We start from the raw sequence: 17,714 nt of genomic DNA, 5'->3' as shown, positions 1-17,714 counted from the left end.
TTATTGTTTTTTTTCAAAATCTAGTTAGCAATATTTACATTTAACTAGATGTAGCAGAAATAATCTACAGCAGAGGGGTACTGTTGCAATTGTTGTAAAAGAAAAAATAAATCCATTACATTTAAACAGGAACTTCCCTTATGAACTTTAGTGCCACTAGGTGCAGCAGGATAACGACGCCTCCAACTATTCTCACAATTTTATTTGCCTTTAAATAGTTTCCTATGGGAAAAAATTAGGAGAGTAAAACAGAGAAAAAGCGTGGAGGGTGGCTGCTGATACGGAGAGGGGAGAAGTGCTGACAGTGTAGCTACAGCGGGTCTGTTAATACCTTTCCATCACACCTAGCATTGTGCTTTCAATGCTGATAAGAACACACAGTCCAATAAGCAAAAAGAAAAAAAAAAAGAAAAAGACCTTACACAATTTTATCTAGATAATACTAGCAATGCTCAGGGTGTAAGAAAATAAAGGGAAGCATAGGCACCATGAAGAAAAATGCATTGAATTAAAAGAACTGAAGAAGGAGGGAAAAAAACACAAGACATGTTTACATCTCCATAGTCAAGTGAACACACTGATTTCATCAACGGACTGAATACCTATTTAGCCGTCGTCTGTTTATTTTTTTCAGCTTTATGTCGTCCTGTGTCAGTGACAGTACGATGTGTGGAAAGTTGCTTAACTGTTAGTCAGCTTCTTTGGAAAGAGAGCATGCGTAAATAAAAAAATTAAATGTCTAATTCTAGGCACAAAGGCAAATCTGCTTCTGAAATGCTTCTTTGACAACCTATAATCTTCCTGTGCCGATGTGGTTCACCCACATTTTACTGAAGAATGATATATGCATTTAAAGGATGTATACCTATAGAGGAATTACACTCAGAGAACATCACATTTTCAAACGTCACATCCTCAAAGACAAAAGCTATTTTCTTTACACAGATTGTTCAGAAAAAATCTCATCTGCTGAAAGCTGGTGGTAATTTTGGAACTGGATAAGGGGGAAAAAAAGCGTAATCAGTTGGAGTTGCATGGTGTGTGTGTGTGTGTGTGTAGAGTGAATTATAACTCAGAGAAAAACCTTCAGATGTGAACCCCCCCAGTCGGATGTTTTCTTAATATTAGAAGGAATTCCCCATCAGTTCAGAACCTGGATCTCTCTGTTAAAATAATTGTAAAAACAACGTAAGACATCTTTCTCTGTCCCTTATGAATTCTGCTGTGGTTGTGGCTAAACAGAGAACAACTTCAGATGCAAAAATGGGTGAACGACATGTTTGTATCTTTATGTCTGTGGCAGAAAATGCAGTGGATTGTGTTCCTTAGTGAATTTCCCTCCTTGTTGTCTGACGGCTGAAATAAATGCGAGCAGCCGCACTGTAATTCATGTGTACTTCCATGGAACATTTTCAAAAACTAACTATTGTGGTTAACCAACTTACGGGCGGTGAACTGGAGCTCTGATTCTCTGAATCATTGGTGTGAGTTTGAGCATGTGGTTTTGTTCCGCTGCACAGAATCACAGTGAGTCAGTGATTATAGTTGTTTTCAGAAACAAAAATGAATACAAAGGGAAGAAAAAGAGCCCAACTGTGACAGTCAATCTAAAGCACTCTCCCACCTACTGAGCTCTCTTCTTCCCTCCCCTTCCTCCTCTCTTTGGGTCTCAATCCTTCGCTGTCAACATTTCTACTTCTCACATACAAACAGCCTCTATTATTGCCTCTCTTTCTTGCTGGTGCATCTACACCTCCTCAAAGACCACCATACACCCTCCTAACACACACACACACACACGCACACACACACACACACACACACACACCAGGGAGCAGCAGATCAATTGCAACAGTGTTAGTCGGGCAGGAAACCTGTAATTCACTTCATTGGTTGCAGAATAAACCCCTGATTACATACAATCAATGTGATAATGGCTAAAACACATTTTGCCCAATAGGCTGAAGGGTTGTAAAGACTGGGAGGAAACATATGTGTTTGAGTACTATATTTCTATGTTTTCAATAGTATGTCGGGTTGTGTGTGCAAATTGTAACTCATAATACAATGACTGTGAATCTTTATGCAACAAAACTGAAATGACCTCAGAAAGTGACTTCCACTGATTTATACTGTTAGTTTAAACACACTGCAGCGAGGGCACAGGGGGTATGAAGGAAAAATTTAGGTAACATCTATTAAGACATTTGTGTTTTTTAACCCCCTGTAAAGACTGCTACTGTATTGTGGTCGAAGGCTTTGACTGTTCCACTGATCCCAGGGCTTTATGTCCTACCTGGCCTTTTTAGCCTGAGGAACTCCAAACCCTAAGAAGGGTCCTGGAGGGTGTGTGGGAGTTCGCCCAACCAGTTTAGATGTTTTTCGTGGACTTGGAGAAGGAATTAAACCGTATCCCTTGGGGAGTCTTGTAGGGCGTACTGCAGGAGTACAGGGTACCAAGCCCCTTGATATGGTCCGTCAGGTTCCAATACATGTCAGAGCTTGGTTCACATTGCTGGCAGCAAGTCAGATTTTATTTTTCCAGTGTCACCAAGGTTGCCCTTCGTCACGATTCTGTTCATGGACAGAATGGGCAGAATTTCTAGGCTCAGCGAAGGTGTTGTGGAAATCAATTTTAGTAGCCACAGGGTCAACTCTCTGCCTTAGAAAGGGCAAGAAGCCCGGTCATCTGAGAGGGATTCAGAGTAGAGCTGCTGCTCCTCTACATCGAGAGCAGCCAGTAAAAGGTGGCTAGAACACCTTGAAATGTATTCAAGGTGTCCCAGGTATGTCTCACTGCGGGGAAACCCAGAGGCAGACTAACGACATGACCATGTTTCTCGGCTGGTCTGGGAATATCTTGGGATTCCCCCAGAGGAATGCGTGTTCAACGCATGAATGGCTTCTTTAGTAGCAGAAAGGAAGTGGCAGGACATGAGAATAATTGTATATCCTGTATATCTCAGTCAACTGAATACAGTCCTTACTTCAGAGACAACAAAATCCACCATAAAGACACAGTTGGAAAGAAAACACACCAGAACAACTTATATAATCAGAGGCCTTCATGTCTGCAGGAATGCTTTTCAGTTTCTCATGGGCGAGTTTCAAGACTTTTATTGTTTTTAGAATATGATTATGATACATTGAGTTTTGAAGTGTATTCAAAACTTGCAGAACGACATGATGGATTTAATAGGCACTGCTGTTCATAGCACACTTACAGATGCTACGCTGTGGTCTGTCATTGAAGCAAGGACAATGCCACTGACCCGGCCTGGGTCTGCACTGCTGGACGCTGAGTGTGCTATGATGGTGACCAGGCAGGTGAGCAATGGTGCGCAAAGCAATGTAAATGAATAGCCTTTGTTAACATCCCCAGGTAGTTCATCAGGGAAGAGGTCAGACTTGGAGGCCTGTTTTCTAACTAAGTGCCAGGATTCAGGGCCCATATCTTCATTTTTTGTATTTCTATGTGTTTGGCATTATCAGAACGCTAAGAATCCACACTTTCAGAATCTGTAAATGTCTCAAAACACTTCCGGGGAGACTTGTACCCGTCACATTTTGGGATATCATTTTGTGTCTGGTGGCAACTGATTTCTATAAGTCACTGTTGAAAACCCATTTCAAAACACTATTCCTGTTTTTCTCTCAAGTGCTTGTGTCATCTGCATAATAGATTATTTATATTTGAATATCTACCTGTATTAGAGTTGTTATTGAAGTAAAAAGATAATACGATGAAGACGTTGCGGGCTAAAGCGTGAGGCTACCTGCGCGCGTGTGTTTGCGAGTCTGCGTGTGTGTGTGCGTGCATGCATGCGTTTCCGATGGGAATCTTGATGATTTAGGTCATTTTCTTGCAGAGCAGTTGCTGATAAGTGTGCTGCTGCCAGGCACTAACTTTGTCACAGTGTCTCTTTTTCCTTCCCTCTCTTTCTCTCTCTCTGTCTCCTTTATCTGTTTCGTGTCATTGTGGTGGTTGTCTGGTGTGCGAACAGTCCTTCAAATAAAACAAAAATTAAAAAAAAAAAAACAGAGCAGCTCCACTCCATCGGAAGTGCAGCAACGTGGCTCAACAGAAGGGAATCTGGGATTTATATTCAAATGTTTATTTGCCAAATAAATACATATGATAATGTAAACCAGCTGTGCTTCAACACTTGAGCCATCTAAATTGCATACTCTGTACTTGCAGTGACCTCCAGCATTTTACTGGAGAGACTGCTGAGCGAAAATCAATTAAATTACTTCAGGCATCCTCCTGTTATGTAAACCTTTATAGAAGATGCTGGATGTAGCCAGCCACAAATCATTCTTTTAAAGGAAAGATGCAATCACAAATTCATATTATATTTGTTGAAATTATATGCAAAATTTATATAACTACAACAGATACAAATTGATGCGGCTTATTTATACGATTCTGGTGGGATCTGGTTGTGAAGTGATATCAGGGATATAAAGGTTGAGCTCACCCCTTCATAAAAGAAAGGTCATTGACGAAGGTTGTGCGTAATTGCGTGGCTGAAAACTGTTATCACTCAAAAAATTCAGACGCTGTTGTTGTAAGCACACATAAAAGGACACATACACAAACTCATCATTTTGTCCAGGATAAATTGTTTACTTCTCCCACTTCTTCCTCTTATGCAGAGAAAGACGGCAACCTGGGCAAGGTGCCACATCCAATGAAACTGTGGGGAAATAAAATAATAAAGTATTTAAGAACAAAATATCCCTCCATCGGATTAAAAGCACATGTTATTAAGCAGATGGTGAAAGAGGATTTTCACTCTAGTAAATATGGCAGGGCTTTCAAATGTGACATGGGAGGAGGAAATAGAGGGGAGAAGGGTAAGGAAGAGAAAAGGAGACGAGGAGGAAATGGGAAAAGAGTGCAATGCCACGACGGGAAAAAGATAAAGAAAGGAGGAGAAAGTGTGTGAAGTAAAACGGGATTTGATCATAGAGAACGAGGAGGAAAAAGTGGAATATAACAAGAAAAAAATGTTGGAGAGAAGAGTGGGAGAGACAAGAGGGAAGGAAAGGGTGCGCGAGTGAATGGAGCGTCAAAGCTGCATTCTTTAAGCAGATCAGATTTGGGGAAATTGGGCTGTCACTACAGGACTGTGATGATTTACACCTATCCATCACGGTAAGAGGAGGAGTAGCAGAATAATGTACAGCAGCTGGAAAAATGGAAGAAATCCATCCTAAACAGGCAGCTCTGGGCCTTTACCTCTCAATTTTCTGTACAATATTCTACAAAGAATGGCTGTAAAAACTAGAAAATCTAATTTAATGTTTTCTGTGACTTTCTTCTATGTGTTAAGTGTATATATATTTGCAGAGATCAGATCAGTATTTATATTAATACGTCATCCTCCAGAAGCAGCAATCGGCAGAGTAAATCACTTGTAGTAAATCTAATATCACAAACACACGTTCGTTAATATTGTGGAAACTAGTTCAAGACTAGTGGCAATGTCCACATTTTACAGTTGCACACTTTCACCCTGCCACAAGCTGCAGTTGACACTTGTCTCTTCAGCTTACTCGCCTGGTTTTGCCTATCTTTCCCCCACGGCCTCCTTCCTCTGCCTTCCCCTCCCCTCACTCCTGGCTCATGCACCTTACAGCCTCGCTCCTGGACCATCTGTTAGGGAATCTAATTCACATCCAGTCATAATCAGGTTTGCTGGATTGCCCACTGTCTCTGCCCATCTCTGTTGCCCCGTCTATCTCTGCCTGAATTCTTTGCTGTCTTTTTCCCACCATGTTGTTTTTTTAATTTTTTTTTTTCCAGTTTTAGCCCCCTCAAAAAAATAAAATAGAATAAAATAAAATAAAATAAAAATCCTTATTCCCCTCATCTCTTTTCCACAGAGCTCAGGTTGATCTACCTTAAAGATATTTTGCCCATTTGCACAGGTCATCAACATCTTCCTGTCATCCCAATTCAACTTGTGCATCATGTTTGCTTAGATCACTTCAAATCAATATAAGAAGAATGTATTTGCCATTTTATTTCTCAATCATTTTAATGTTCTAAACTTTTCCAGCACAATTCATATTCTATGAATACAATTTAAAAAACCTGTAAATACTTTAAAACTGCTTTAATGATTACAATGATTACACTGCATTGGTAACGCAAAGCATTGCATTTGTATTCGATCCTAAATATGTGTAGCTATAAGTGTGCATATGCGAGCGTTCGCCCATAATTGAGAATAAGGGGAGCTGAGGTGAAGGGGGGTGGAAGTTAATGAGAGGTGAGTGTCTGAAACCATCTCCCTCTTTCTCTCTCTCTCGTTCTCGCACTGCTTCTGCAGTAATCCTCTTCTATAAATCTGCAATCCAATCAGTGTTGTCTACACTAACACACACACGCAGACTCGCAAACACATACACACAAGCTGTTGGGAGGCCCATCTGTGTGTTAAGGCAATCTGCTTTATCATTATGATTACATTGGGCTCAGTATACAATGATGTGTTGTGTGCCTCTGTGTTTGTATGCGGGAGAGAAAGGGAGTGTGTGTGTGCGTGTGTGTGCGAGTGTGTGTGTGTGTGTGTGTGTTCATGCACGCAGGAGCTGGTTGACATTAATCACATTCCCATGGCTTGATGGCCTAAATATAAAAAAAAAGGGTATAATATTGTTGCCACCCAGAGAAATGGCAAATAAAAGGAGAAAAACAGTTTAAGTTAGGCCTGAGACATTTTTCACAAAGTAATTCTGTTTTTTTCTTGTTTAATTTAATTCTATTCTGCATCGAGTAGTTCAATTAACTAGAAAAAAAATAAATCAAATTTGAAATAAATTAAGCACTTCTGACTTTTACCATAGTTTATTTAATAAGTAAATGTGGAAGAATTTATCACCACAGCTGTATGTTTCAGAGCTTGTGTGCATGCATGCGTATGTGTCTTTGTGTGTTTAAGAAAGTGAGTGTATGATTGTGACCAAATCGCATCAGCACAGTTGGATGTTGGATATCCTGTGGAAGTACTCAGGCGATATTATGCTGCATGTGTGTCTTTCCATCTGTACTTAGATAAACAAACAAACTTTTTTTTTTTTCTATATTTATGACCAAAACACTTTGAGTCTAAAACTAAAACTTGACTCATTAATCCAAACAGTTTAAATAAAACCATCATCCCAAAGTTTTATGCATATTTGGTTATAATTTGTAACAACCTACAACCAAACCACAGTGTGGAGTCAAATTTGCCTATGAATGGGTAAATAAGGCATGTGACCCCTGGGGCAAAACCTTGCCGCTCTCGCCCCCACTGCATACCACACGCATACATACACTGAAACACACCAATGCCATTCTGATTGGCCAAGGGTCGGCGTGAGAATGGCTTGCCAGACCTGTAATTGGCTTGACCCAGACTAACCCTAAAATCCTATTGAACTAAGACTTTCCAGTCTGTGGTACACACTGTAATATACACACACACACACACACACACGAGCACACACACACTTAACATTAGAAAGCTTTGTGAAAGCCTAACAATGAGCTAATCAATTGTGTTCTAATAGGCTGTTCAAAATTTAATACCAGTTTTATAAATGACTACAAACTCAGTCAGATAATCACAAAAGACCATACAGCAAAGGCTTTTTAAATACAAAAATGAAACATCTTCTTTTACAGCTAACATCTTATTTTCAGAGGAGGGTATGCATAAAGTTTATAAAAACTAAATCTATCAGAAAAAAACAACATTCAACAGAAATACAGAAAATACTGAACATTCAGATGCTTTCATGTAGTTTAAGATGATATATTACAACATATTCACTGGAATGAAAAGGAAAACTTATACTTACTATTACAGTTTCAAACTCTGGGCATATATCCCCATTTCTTATCCACAGAAATACAACATTTTTAAAAGACTGATTACAAAAAAAAAAAATTGGCAGACGGTAACTTCGAGAATGAAGAAAGAGAATGTCAGCCTTTATTTCATACATCACCTGTTTCCTGTGTTTTAACATGAAACAAGCAGCTTTATTTACAGTTAGATTTCTAAAAATACACCTCAGATACGCTTGATAAAAGTTGCTTACAGCAACAAAAGGATAACGGCACTGGAGGAAAAAAAAAAAATTCCCCTCCTACGATTCAAAGCTTCTGTAAACTGCTGGCGTTGCATCACAGGTACACGGTTAAGGAGGTATTATTAACAGAAACATATCCGTGCCCAGAATGTCCGGTAATTTCTGTAACTGAAAGGCTTTACTTTTCTCACTACGACATCAGTGCGCCTGCTTTTTCTTTTCCCTCTTACGTAAGCTACAGAATGTGACCTTAGCTTAAAACTTAACCAGGACAGGCTCATTGATTCGACATCACCCGTGTCGTTTGTAATGCTGTCTTACCTGGGGTTGTAGAGGGCATGTGCGTCTCTCATGTGGTTGGCTTCTAGTGAATCGTAGCTCTGGTGCATCCTCCAGGCGCCAGCGCCACATTTAACATATGTTGACTTGGAGTTTTCTTCGCTGCTGCTGTTCACCAATGGCCCCTTCGATAAGTTCATTCTGAGCAGTGGGAAATACCAGGGAGGGGAAAGAGAATGATGGCAGTGAAAAAGCAGCCAAGGCAGAGCAGAAAACACAGAAATATGCCAGGAGGAAAGGTGAATCTGTTCTCCGTTTCATTCCTTGACAAAAATCTGTTAATATATTCAAATACTGTACAAAGTATTTTTCACAGTCAGTTATTCTCAGCTGAGAAATCTTAACATGCAAGGACAGCAGTACAATAAATGGATGAGGGTGAAATGTATTTAATAGACACAACATGCAGACAATCACTTCCCACATGCTAATTCTGCTTATTTGTTTGGCCTCAGTGTGAAACCGCTCAGCACAGTTTGGACGTAGAGCGGCAAGACACAAAAAGAAAAGGCTCACACGCACACACAGAACAACACAACTGACACACACGTTGACATGCTGGGCCAACAGGCAGATGCCTTCAGAGAGCTGCGGAGAGGACAGGCTGTAATTTTAAACCAGTAGAGACTTTTGTCTTGTTGTGTTAACACATTTCAATCAGACAGATCAGTCGGTGCGTATATGCATCATTGAATGTTAACAGTTGCACTATCCAGCTGAGTCTGGTGTCAGAGGATATTTACTAGTTTCTTAGCTTTTGACAATGCTTTCAGAATGAGAGAAGGGACATTTAAAAAGTACAAGAGGAGGGACTGCCACCCATCAGTCAAACAAGAGATGAAGAACTTCTGCAGTAGAATCAAAAATTTTATGGGAAAAAAATCCGATAATATGAGTATTACGAGGAGGTTTCCTTTGGTAAATGTTGATAAAGGGGACAAATATGTCTTTTGTTAACATACTTCATTCCTAACAGAGATTCTAAAAGTATTGGCACAGAAAGTTGGTCTACAATGTTTTTAGGAAAATTAGAAAACTTTTTAACTGCTACTATTTTTTTTTATTGATAAACGAATGAAAATGTGTTTTTCCATCATGCATATCAAGAAATGCTGCTTTTTAGGTTCTAGTTGTTAAAATATGGATGGATTAATAAAATATTTTTAAAAATGCATCCATTTGGTGATGTGAATTTGCAATGCATGGTCTTTATTTTCAGTATGTGCTTTATTTTAGATTTTTTTTGTATACTCTTCACTTGCTACACGCTGATGAGACATATCCATTTTATATCAAGGTAATGGATAATAACTAATTTCTTTTTCTTTTGCATCTCTATGCTAAAACAAAAAGTATTTCAAGGTGCATAAAGAATGCTGGAAACATTGATATCTACCCATAACGTTTGTCTCGGTTCGACAGTTTTGACTATTGTTTTTGTAACAGCTTACTCGTTCTGATACCCACATATAGAACAAAAACAGTCCTGCTGGCACATCTGATTTCCTTTTAAACCTCTGCTACGCAGATATGTTCAATTGTGTGTTTGGTTGTGGGATGTTGACACTTGTTGTAGACAGACAGGTAGGCAGACCAATGACACGCCTGACAGCTACTGCTCCATCCACCCACAGAGCAGCATTGGTGGGGTGCGAGGAAGAGGCCAGGCTGTGTAATATGTAGGTTTTAGTTCCACTCTGGTGAATAGGAGAAATCAATATCTTTCTGCTGCCACTGCTGCTAGAGTCGCTTATTGGCTTTGGTTGTGGTGTCACAATGCTATATAGACAGGCAACACTTAATACTGCAGTTTTTTTTTTTTGACTGTATCCTGGTATAACCAAACTGAAGTATTTTGAGTATCAAAAGGCACACGATAGATTCAGTCTGAATGCCCTTTCTCTGTCTCATAATAACTGTGAAGAGACCAGTTTATCCTTTAAGCCAGTATAAAGTTAAAAAAAGAGGATTAAGAAGATAAAAGAAAGTAATTTTCATACCAAAATTACTGCAAATATAGACATGCTGTGTTCAAAAGAAATCCTATGTTTACAATGTTCTGAGATAAGTCACTGTTACAAAATATTTTTACCCCGATAATTTTTTTTGAATTAACCTAAACCTGCTGTGGATTACTAAAAGACTTGTAATTCAGTGCTTCACTAGTTATTGCAAAAATAATTAGATAATCCTTGATTTTTCATTAATTAAACATAATTAATATTTGAAATTCAGCCCATAATTCAGATGTAATTACCTCTAAAATTAAAGTGTGCATTATTTTGAATGTAAAGTAAAAAAAAAAAGGGAATGAAACATAGTATTAACCTTTGTGAATCTTCCTTACCTATTTCATGTGCCTATAAGTGTGCGTACACAGCCCAAACACACACGCACACACACACACACAGCGTGTGTATGCGAGTTAAAGTTGGGAGGTAGGGAGATTGAGGGTGTCTTTCTGATGCTCAGTGACTCAGTCATGTGTTGCTGGTCCATCTGTGAACAGAATGACCACAACAAGGTTTCTGTGCGTCGGTGCGTGCATGCATGTGCGTGTGTGCGTGTGTGTGTGTGTGTGTGTGAGAGAGAGAGACATGGTGATGCAGTGATTGATGAGACAGTTACCAGTCTTACTAATGCAACACACATATATCCCTGAAGGGAGCAAATGCCACACCGCACACACACGTGCACGCAGAGCTGCCCCACCTAATTACCCCTCCAGCCCGAGGTCTTACAGGCACGTCCAGAATGCGCGTTGCTAAATGTGCTCAAAAATGCTTTTTGAACTAATTTGGACTGTTTAGAAAGCCTAAACCTAGAGAATATGTGACAAAGTCAGTTGCCTGATCGCAGTAGAAGGGAACAAACGGATTCAGTAGATCTCCTGAGCTCAATTAAAGAGCGAAAAAAAAACAAAAAAAAAACATGTTCAGGTAAATAAAAAAAGGAGCCAAATTATGCCCTTCTTAGTAAAATTGTAGCCCCTGGAATGCGTTTCTTTTCAACCTCCTCTGTTGATAGCAGAAATGCTTTATCATTTATAGCACATAACTGGACAAAAACCTGGGATAGGTAAAGTCCTGGACGCAATCCCTTCACTGTGTGTCCTGGACGCATTAAAATGAGTGGGCGGATAAGCATATTCTGCTCTGAATGTGTGTCAATGCTGCGCTGCGCGTGACCACAGGCACATCAGGGCAGGTGGGGTTGGATGAAGCACTGTGTGTGTGTGTGTGTGTGTGTGTGTTTGTGTGCGTGTCTGAGCGGATGTGTGTGTGTGCACGTTAGCGTTAGCGACGGGAGCTGTTAGCGGGGCAGGCGGCAGATGGGCTGTCGGCCTTAATAGGGACTGAGCGGGTGCAGAAAGGTGACAGCTTCACAAGGGAGGGGCGTGTGGAGAGGGAGAAGAGGAGAGTGTGCGCGTGTGGCGGCGGTGGGGAGGAATCGTGAAGGAAGACAGAGATAAAGGAAAAATGACTTATCAGCAGGGGTGAGGAAAAGAGCGGATCAGCTGCGCAAAGGAATGCAACTCCTCAGGGCAAGAACTGTTTCGCCTTTTTTATTGGCTTAATTGTGTACTTATATATATTTATGTTTAAATATTTTCGCCATCTGAAGAGCTTTACCAAATATTTACTCTGTGTCAAGCTGCACGTTTTTTAAGCATAAACTTCCTCAGCATTTTCCCCACTGTTTTTAATAATATCTGTAGCGTTGTAAGTAAACGGCGCATCAAGAGGTAAATTCAAACAGGAGAACTGAAATGTTTGAATTCATGCATGAGAATGTTGGAGGCATCTCCACATTTTCATATGTTCATGAGTAAAATAAAGCCTAATGGAATGCTGAAAAACTACTAAAGAGATGGTAATATGCAACACTTCAGAGATTCACCATGCATCCAGGACTTGTGTGTTTTTTAAGAATCATGCGCAAAGAGCAACACAGAGCATGTTTGCAGTCCCTTGAAGTTTTTCTTCACAGCTCCAATCCTGAGTCAAACAAGTACAATTATTTAAATTATAACATTTAATCTTGGTAGGTTAAAGAGAGCTGCGTTGTGCCCTCAACACTGGAACAAAGTTTTAGTAATACGTATGGATTTACATTTGCACGGCTGGTTTAGGTTTAGTAATACTAAGAGAGAGGAAAAAAAAACTTTAGAAATCTAAAAAAAAAAAAAAAGTTCCAGTTTGAGGATGAAAAAAATGTTAAATATTTTTTCTGAAAAACGTAAGTCCTGTTTTGTAGCTAGAGGCACAAAGTTTATTATTTGAATTTATTATTGTCTGTTTAAGGGGAGTTTGTGATCTAAAACACCAGTATGTTTGAAAGTGTAAAAAAAAATGGAAGTGCATACATGATATCAGATGCACTCATTCAATGGAAGGATTTATTCAGAAGTTACAATTACTGAAGTAAAAACTTAAAAGTAATGCCAGGTCCACATGTGAGCATAAGGAAGAAGAAAAATGTAGAGAAAGGAAAAAAAAAACAACAACCTAAAGCTGGTGGTGGGACGGTGGGACGGTCTGTCATTCTCTCCCCATCAGGCACACACATGAAGCATGATGGCTGAATGAGAAGAGGAATATTTCACTGTCAGCCGAAAGGCGGCATGGTCATTCATTTCTTTTCCTCAATATTCATTTCTTTCCCTTGTTTCCATCTCTTTCCTGTTCCACTCTATCATTCTTTTTTTTTTTTTGTCTTTTTGAACCTCTTACACTGTGTCGAAAAATGACAATTTAATCAGACTCTCAGCTTGAGCACGTAAAAAGAAAAAAAAAGGACGACTTCTCAAACAGGCAATCTATAGGCTCTTCCCACAAACCGCACAAAAAGGAAAAAGTGAAAAAAGAAAGACAGGACACCTGAACCTGCTCAATGCAGAAACACACTTTAACACACACGCACACACACACGGATATGCACACCTTCTTTCCATCTGAACCTTCTCTATTGTAGCCAAGTCTTCGCTGTCGCCTTGTATTAGCAGTGCTTAAGAGCTTTGGAAGCTTTCAACACAGCACAATGACTTCACACGCACAAATGCTTAAAACAGTCCGCTCAACAGTTAATACAACTGATCTGCTGAAATTATGCATAAAACATAATGTCACAGAAATCAAGGTTACTTTATTCCCTTTCTTTTACAAATAAAAGCTTAAAGCTGCACAGGAAAATCTGCCTCACATCAACGTGTCCAAAAGAGGTGATTTTCTAACCTCTCACTTGGATGAGACAAAAGTCAGGAGCGGCTGTGTGATGAGTAATTCTTAGAGGGAGCATAAATGATTTGATAGATCATCATAATAGGAATAATAATTGAATGCACATTTTGATATATGGATGACGGGAATGTATGGATGATGGAACGCGGGGAATAAGCGGATGAGCGCAGCAGAGAAAAGGGTAGGGGGTGGGTGGGGAGGAAAAGATGAGCTGCATCGCCTTGTGCCATCTCTCTCTGTCTCTTCTCAATCAGCACTTTGGCATTCAATCACACAAACACACACACATTGCTTCACAGCCAGTGCGGCGTACAAGCTAATTGCAGTGTATATATATGTGTGTGTCCGTGTGTGTCACAGCTGGTAAAGTCTCTCTTACCGCTCTTTCAACACATAAAGGCCTGCACTGACCCGTGGCATACTCTCACACACTCCGAGCAATGATGGATTGCATATGAATCGGAGAAATTCCCGTCATTCCCTTCAATTTATTCTGCTTTATTTTTTTTTATAGATAAATTAAAACCAGTGGTTGCAGGTGTGTTTCATTTAATTATTGATGCAGCAAGGCCCATACGTGTTCATGTTTTATCTGCAAAACCTTCAGAAGAAGGTGCTTTCCGCTGCGTGTGTGTGTGAGAGTTTGTGTTTCTGTGGACATGTGTGCGCTCATGCATACATGTGTGTCCGTTGGACCTCCTGAGTGCTGGTGTCAGACAAAAGCAAACCCCCGGCCCCCCTCACTTCGCACCTCTCGCTCTATCCGTCTCTCTCATTCCATCTTGCTCTTTACGGGACAAATTTACCACTGGAATGCCCAGAGTCTTCAGAGGAGAGAGAGGCCCACCTTGAGCCTGGCTAAGAGTCTGGAATCGTTTGTGTGTGTGTGTGTGTGTGCGTGTGTGTGTGTGTGTCTGTGCATGAAGGGGTTATACAATGCAAAAATTGACAATGGGATTCGACAAAGACACAAAAAAAGACGAACAACTCTTCCTCGTGCTGGCCTCGTTGGGTCACTCGTGAACACACACAGGGAACACACACACCAGCACACACACAAGTTGTGGGTAGGCAGTCATAAATTCGCGCAAAAAAAAAAAAAAAAGCAAACGTGTGCAAACCCGCTCACACACACAGAGACGCGCTCCGCTCGCAGGCTGCAAATCATTGCAGCACATATTGACATGCTTTGACAGATGAATTAAGTAAATGATTTTATAAGGAGATTAAAAGGATTTTAATTTACGCAATCTCTCTTTGGTCTGCCTGCCTCCCCCCCCCGCCCTGTCCCTTCCTGCAGCCAGCTTTACCTCTCTGCCTCTATCGCTTCTTTTTTCCTCATGGCCTGGAAACAAAAAACATATAAGTGGAAAAAGAAAAGAGGGTTCCATGAAAACCTCGGCACTTTCCTCTTCACATTAATTGGTCTCTTCTTTACTGTGAACTAATACAACAAAAAAGGAGATAAATTGTCTCAGCACTTGAGAGATGTCTGGCCTTTAAGCTTAAATTTCTTCATGAAAATTTGTTAATGTTTTATAAATTTGGTTAAAGTTATTTTCTCCTTATAGTGGAACATTGAGCGAGTTTCATGGGTTAAAAAATATTGAGCATGGCCTGACATGTCTGACTTTTGATAAATCATTATTTCCTTTTTTAATGAGATTGAAAAATTCATCATCTACAATAAAAAAAGAAAAATATTAATTTACCCTCTGCCAGAAAATTGTTTTCATTTCATTTTACTGAAATAAATGTGCAGAAACATTTTGCTTAATAAATAATTCTAAATGAAATCTGTGCAACGTTTTGCTTTTCTTCTTATTCGCACTGGAAACCTTTGCCGCTGTGCAGTTCTCTCCACAGGTCTGCCCTCTTTGCACTCACAAAAAATAAAAAACAACAACAAAAAAAAAAAAATCATAAAATTCACAGAAGTCACGGTAGGAGAAAAAAAAATATTTTAATCATATGCAAATTGTATGTATATGGTGACATGGGGGGAATGTAATTATGTTAACAGCTTAAGCAGTACTTGTTATTATTATTGGTATGATCATCATTATCCTTAATATTTTAATTAGGAAAGCTGCGCCTCAAAGCAAAGGAGGCAAAGCCTGAGTGGAGAAGAGAGAATGGTGGACAGATGGATCGATGGAAGGATGAAGGAGCGGACAGACGGGTGACTGGACCACAGGGTCCTCTGAAATACGCGAGAGGGAACAGAGCACATGCAGAAAAAAAAGGTCACAAAAAAAACAAAAAAAAAATAATAATAATAAAACGTGAAATCAGACTCATTCCACTTAAGTTAATTTGTTGAGATTCCTTTTTGAGTGTTCAGAATCGTTTTCCTCAACACACCTTGCTGCACAAATATAACCATGCAAAAGGTAAATATTCTGGTAAGACAAAAAAAAAAATGTTTTCTGGTCTATTTCAAAGTTTGGAAAGCAGGGACTGGTGTGGATTCTTCAGCTGAAACCTCAGCGTGGAGCAGGGAGACCTGAGCTGAACGGACACATCGCTCAGGGTTGTGTCTCTGCAGCTGGAACAACCTTAGAGCCAGAGTTTGTTCTGGACATCAAGTCAACTGACTACAAATGATATTAATTAAAATCAGCATTAAAGCATTTTTTTTTTTTTACTTTACCTCTAAAACTGTATTAGAATCATAACTGGAAGTTTCTATTAAAGTCAATGATATCATGTTACTATTAGTCTTTTTTTAACATGCTGAACAAATAAATTGCAAAGATCAAAATTAAAGAATACATATGGTTTAAAACGCCAATTTTTACAATAGCAAACAAGGGTTTGCTCAATAGTAGAGGGAAAGTTTCATTTGATTCTGCTCATTTCTGTCTTTGGTCTCTGATCATTCGACACGTCGTGCACCTAAGATGGTCCAATAGACACACACACACGCACACACACAAACACAAAGAAGAGAGATTAAAATATAAAAACTGCCCACTTTCCTTTCAGTGTTTGGTAATATGTGTTTGAGAAACACCAGTAAAACATCTTTTGATTGTTTGCTTTCATATCTCTGCTCCAGACTTTCTCTCATCCATTTCATTAAACCCATTTACTTTAAAGCCAGAACTAAAACAAACTCATCCCACAACTTTGTTATCCCTTGTAATGCAGCTTAAATTCATTTAGAAGGTGAGTGATTTTCACTGGCTTGTACTTCAGTGCATAGTTTCAAAATTGCTTTATCTTTTTATGCTGGAAAGAAAAAAGAAACATGAAAACAACTAAAATTACTTAATATTTTTGTTTTCAAATGCAATATCTTTAAGTAAAAAATATATATATTGCCAAAAACACTCAAAAGAAGAAAGAGCACAAGCTGGTGTCTGCTAGCGCAATCAGACAATCTGCATTCTGATCAGCCTTTTATTTACACCTAAAAGAGCAAAGTGTCAGCTAAAGGAGCAGCTGAACTCCAGTCACCGCGTGTGTGTGAGCGAGTGTGTGACTGTCTCTAAATTCTGTGCGGGGCCACACGCTGAGCTGCCCGTCTGAAATTCAACCTCCTCTGGCATTTAAGAGCGCAGCTTTCCCCCTCTCTTTTTCCTCCTCTCCCCATTCTTATGGGCCGCTCTGCTCCACGGTCCGCCTGTAACCCCGGTGCCCTGATACCTCACTGACTGTCTGCTCGGGTGAGCATGCTCAACACAATGGTCCGAACCCACTTGGTGTTTGGCTCTGAGTACAATCCAACTGAAAGTAAAAATCTCCTGAAGACGGAGAAGGTAAAGTAAAGAATAAAGTCTTTACTCTTCGTGTGTGTGTGTGCGTGTGTGTGTGTGTGTCCAGGTGGGTGTTGCTTTCAGGTCACAGAAATTAGGCTCTCCAAACAAACAGAATAAGAACTGCTGTCCGGATACTGCAACATCACACAGATGCACACGAACTCACTCACTTACACACACACACACGCACACACACACACACTGGAGCAGGGATCACATGCTACCTGACAGCAGAAACAACCTTGACACGGCGCCGGCCACCTTCACTGCATTCCGGCAT

The 17,714-nt window shown here is 39.8% G+C and overlaps 1 protein-coding gene across 9 annotated transcripts in view; it reads right to left on the bottom strand.

Annotated features, from left to right (window-relative positions):
• esrrga (estrogen-related receptor gamma a) overlaps positions 1–17,714 on the bottom strand; it is a 263,653-nt gene that overhangs the window by 53,972 nt on the left and 191,967 nt on the right. For all 9 annotated transcript variants that reach the window (XM_016674828.1, XM_016674825.1, XM_016674823.1 and 6 more), the window contains one exon: positions 8,413–8,571. In XM_016674828.1, the coding sequence (XP_016530314.1) occupies positions 8,413–8,571 (159 nt within the window). The remainder of the gene's footprint in view (positions 1–8,412; positions 8,572–17,714) is intronic.

Source organism: Poecilia formosa, unplaced genomic scaffold (assembly GCF_000485575.1).
Source record: "Poecilia formosa unplaced genomic scaffold, Poecilia_formosa-5.1.2 Scaffold102, whole genome shotgun sequence".
Classification (NCBI taxonomy): Eukaryota; Metazoa; Chordata; class Actinopteri; order Cyprinodontiformes; family Poeciliidae; genus Poecilia; species Poecilia formosa.
The sequence above is the reverse complement of the archived record's forward strand: the minus strand, read 5'-3'. Positions and strand labels throughout refer to the sequence as shown.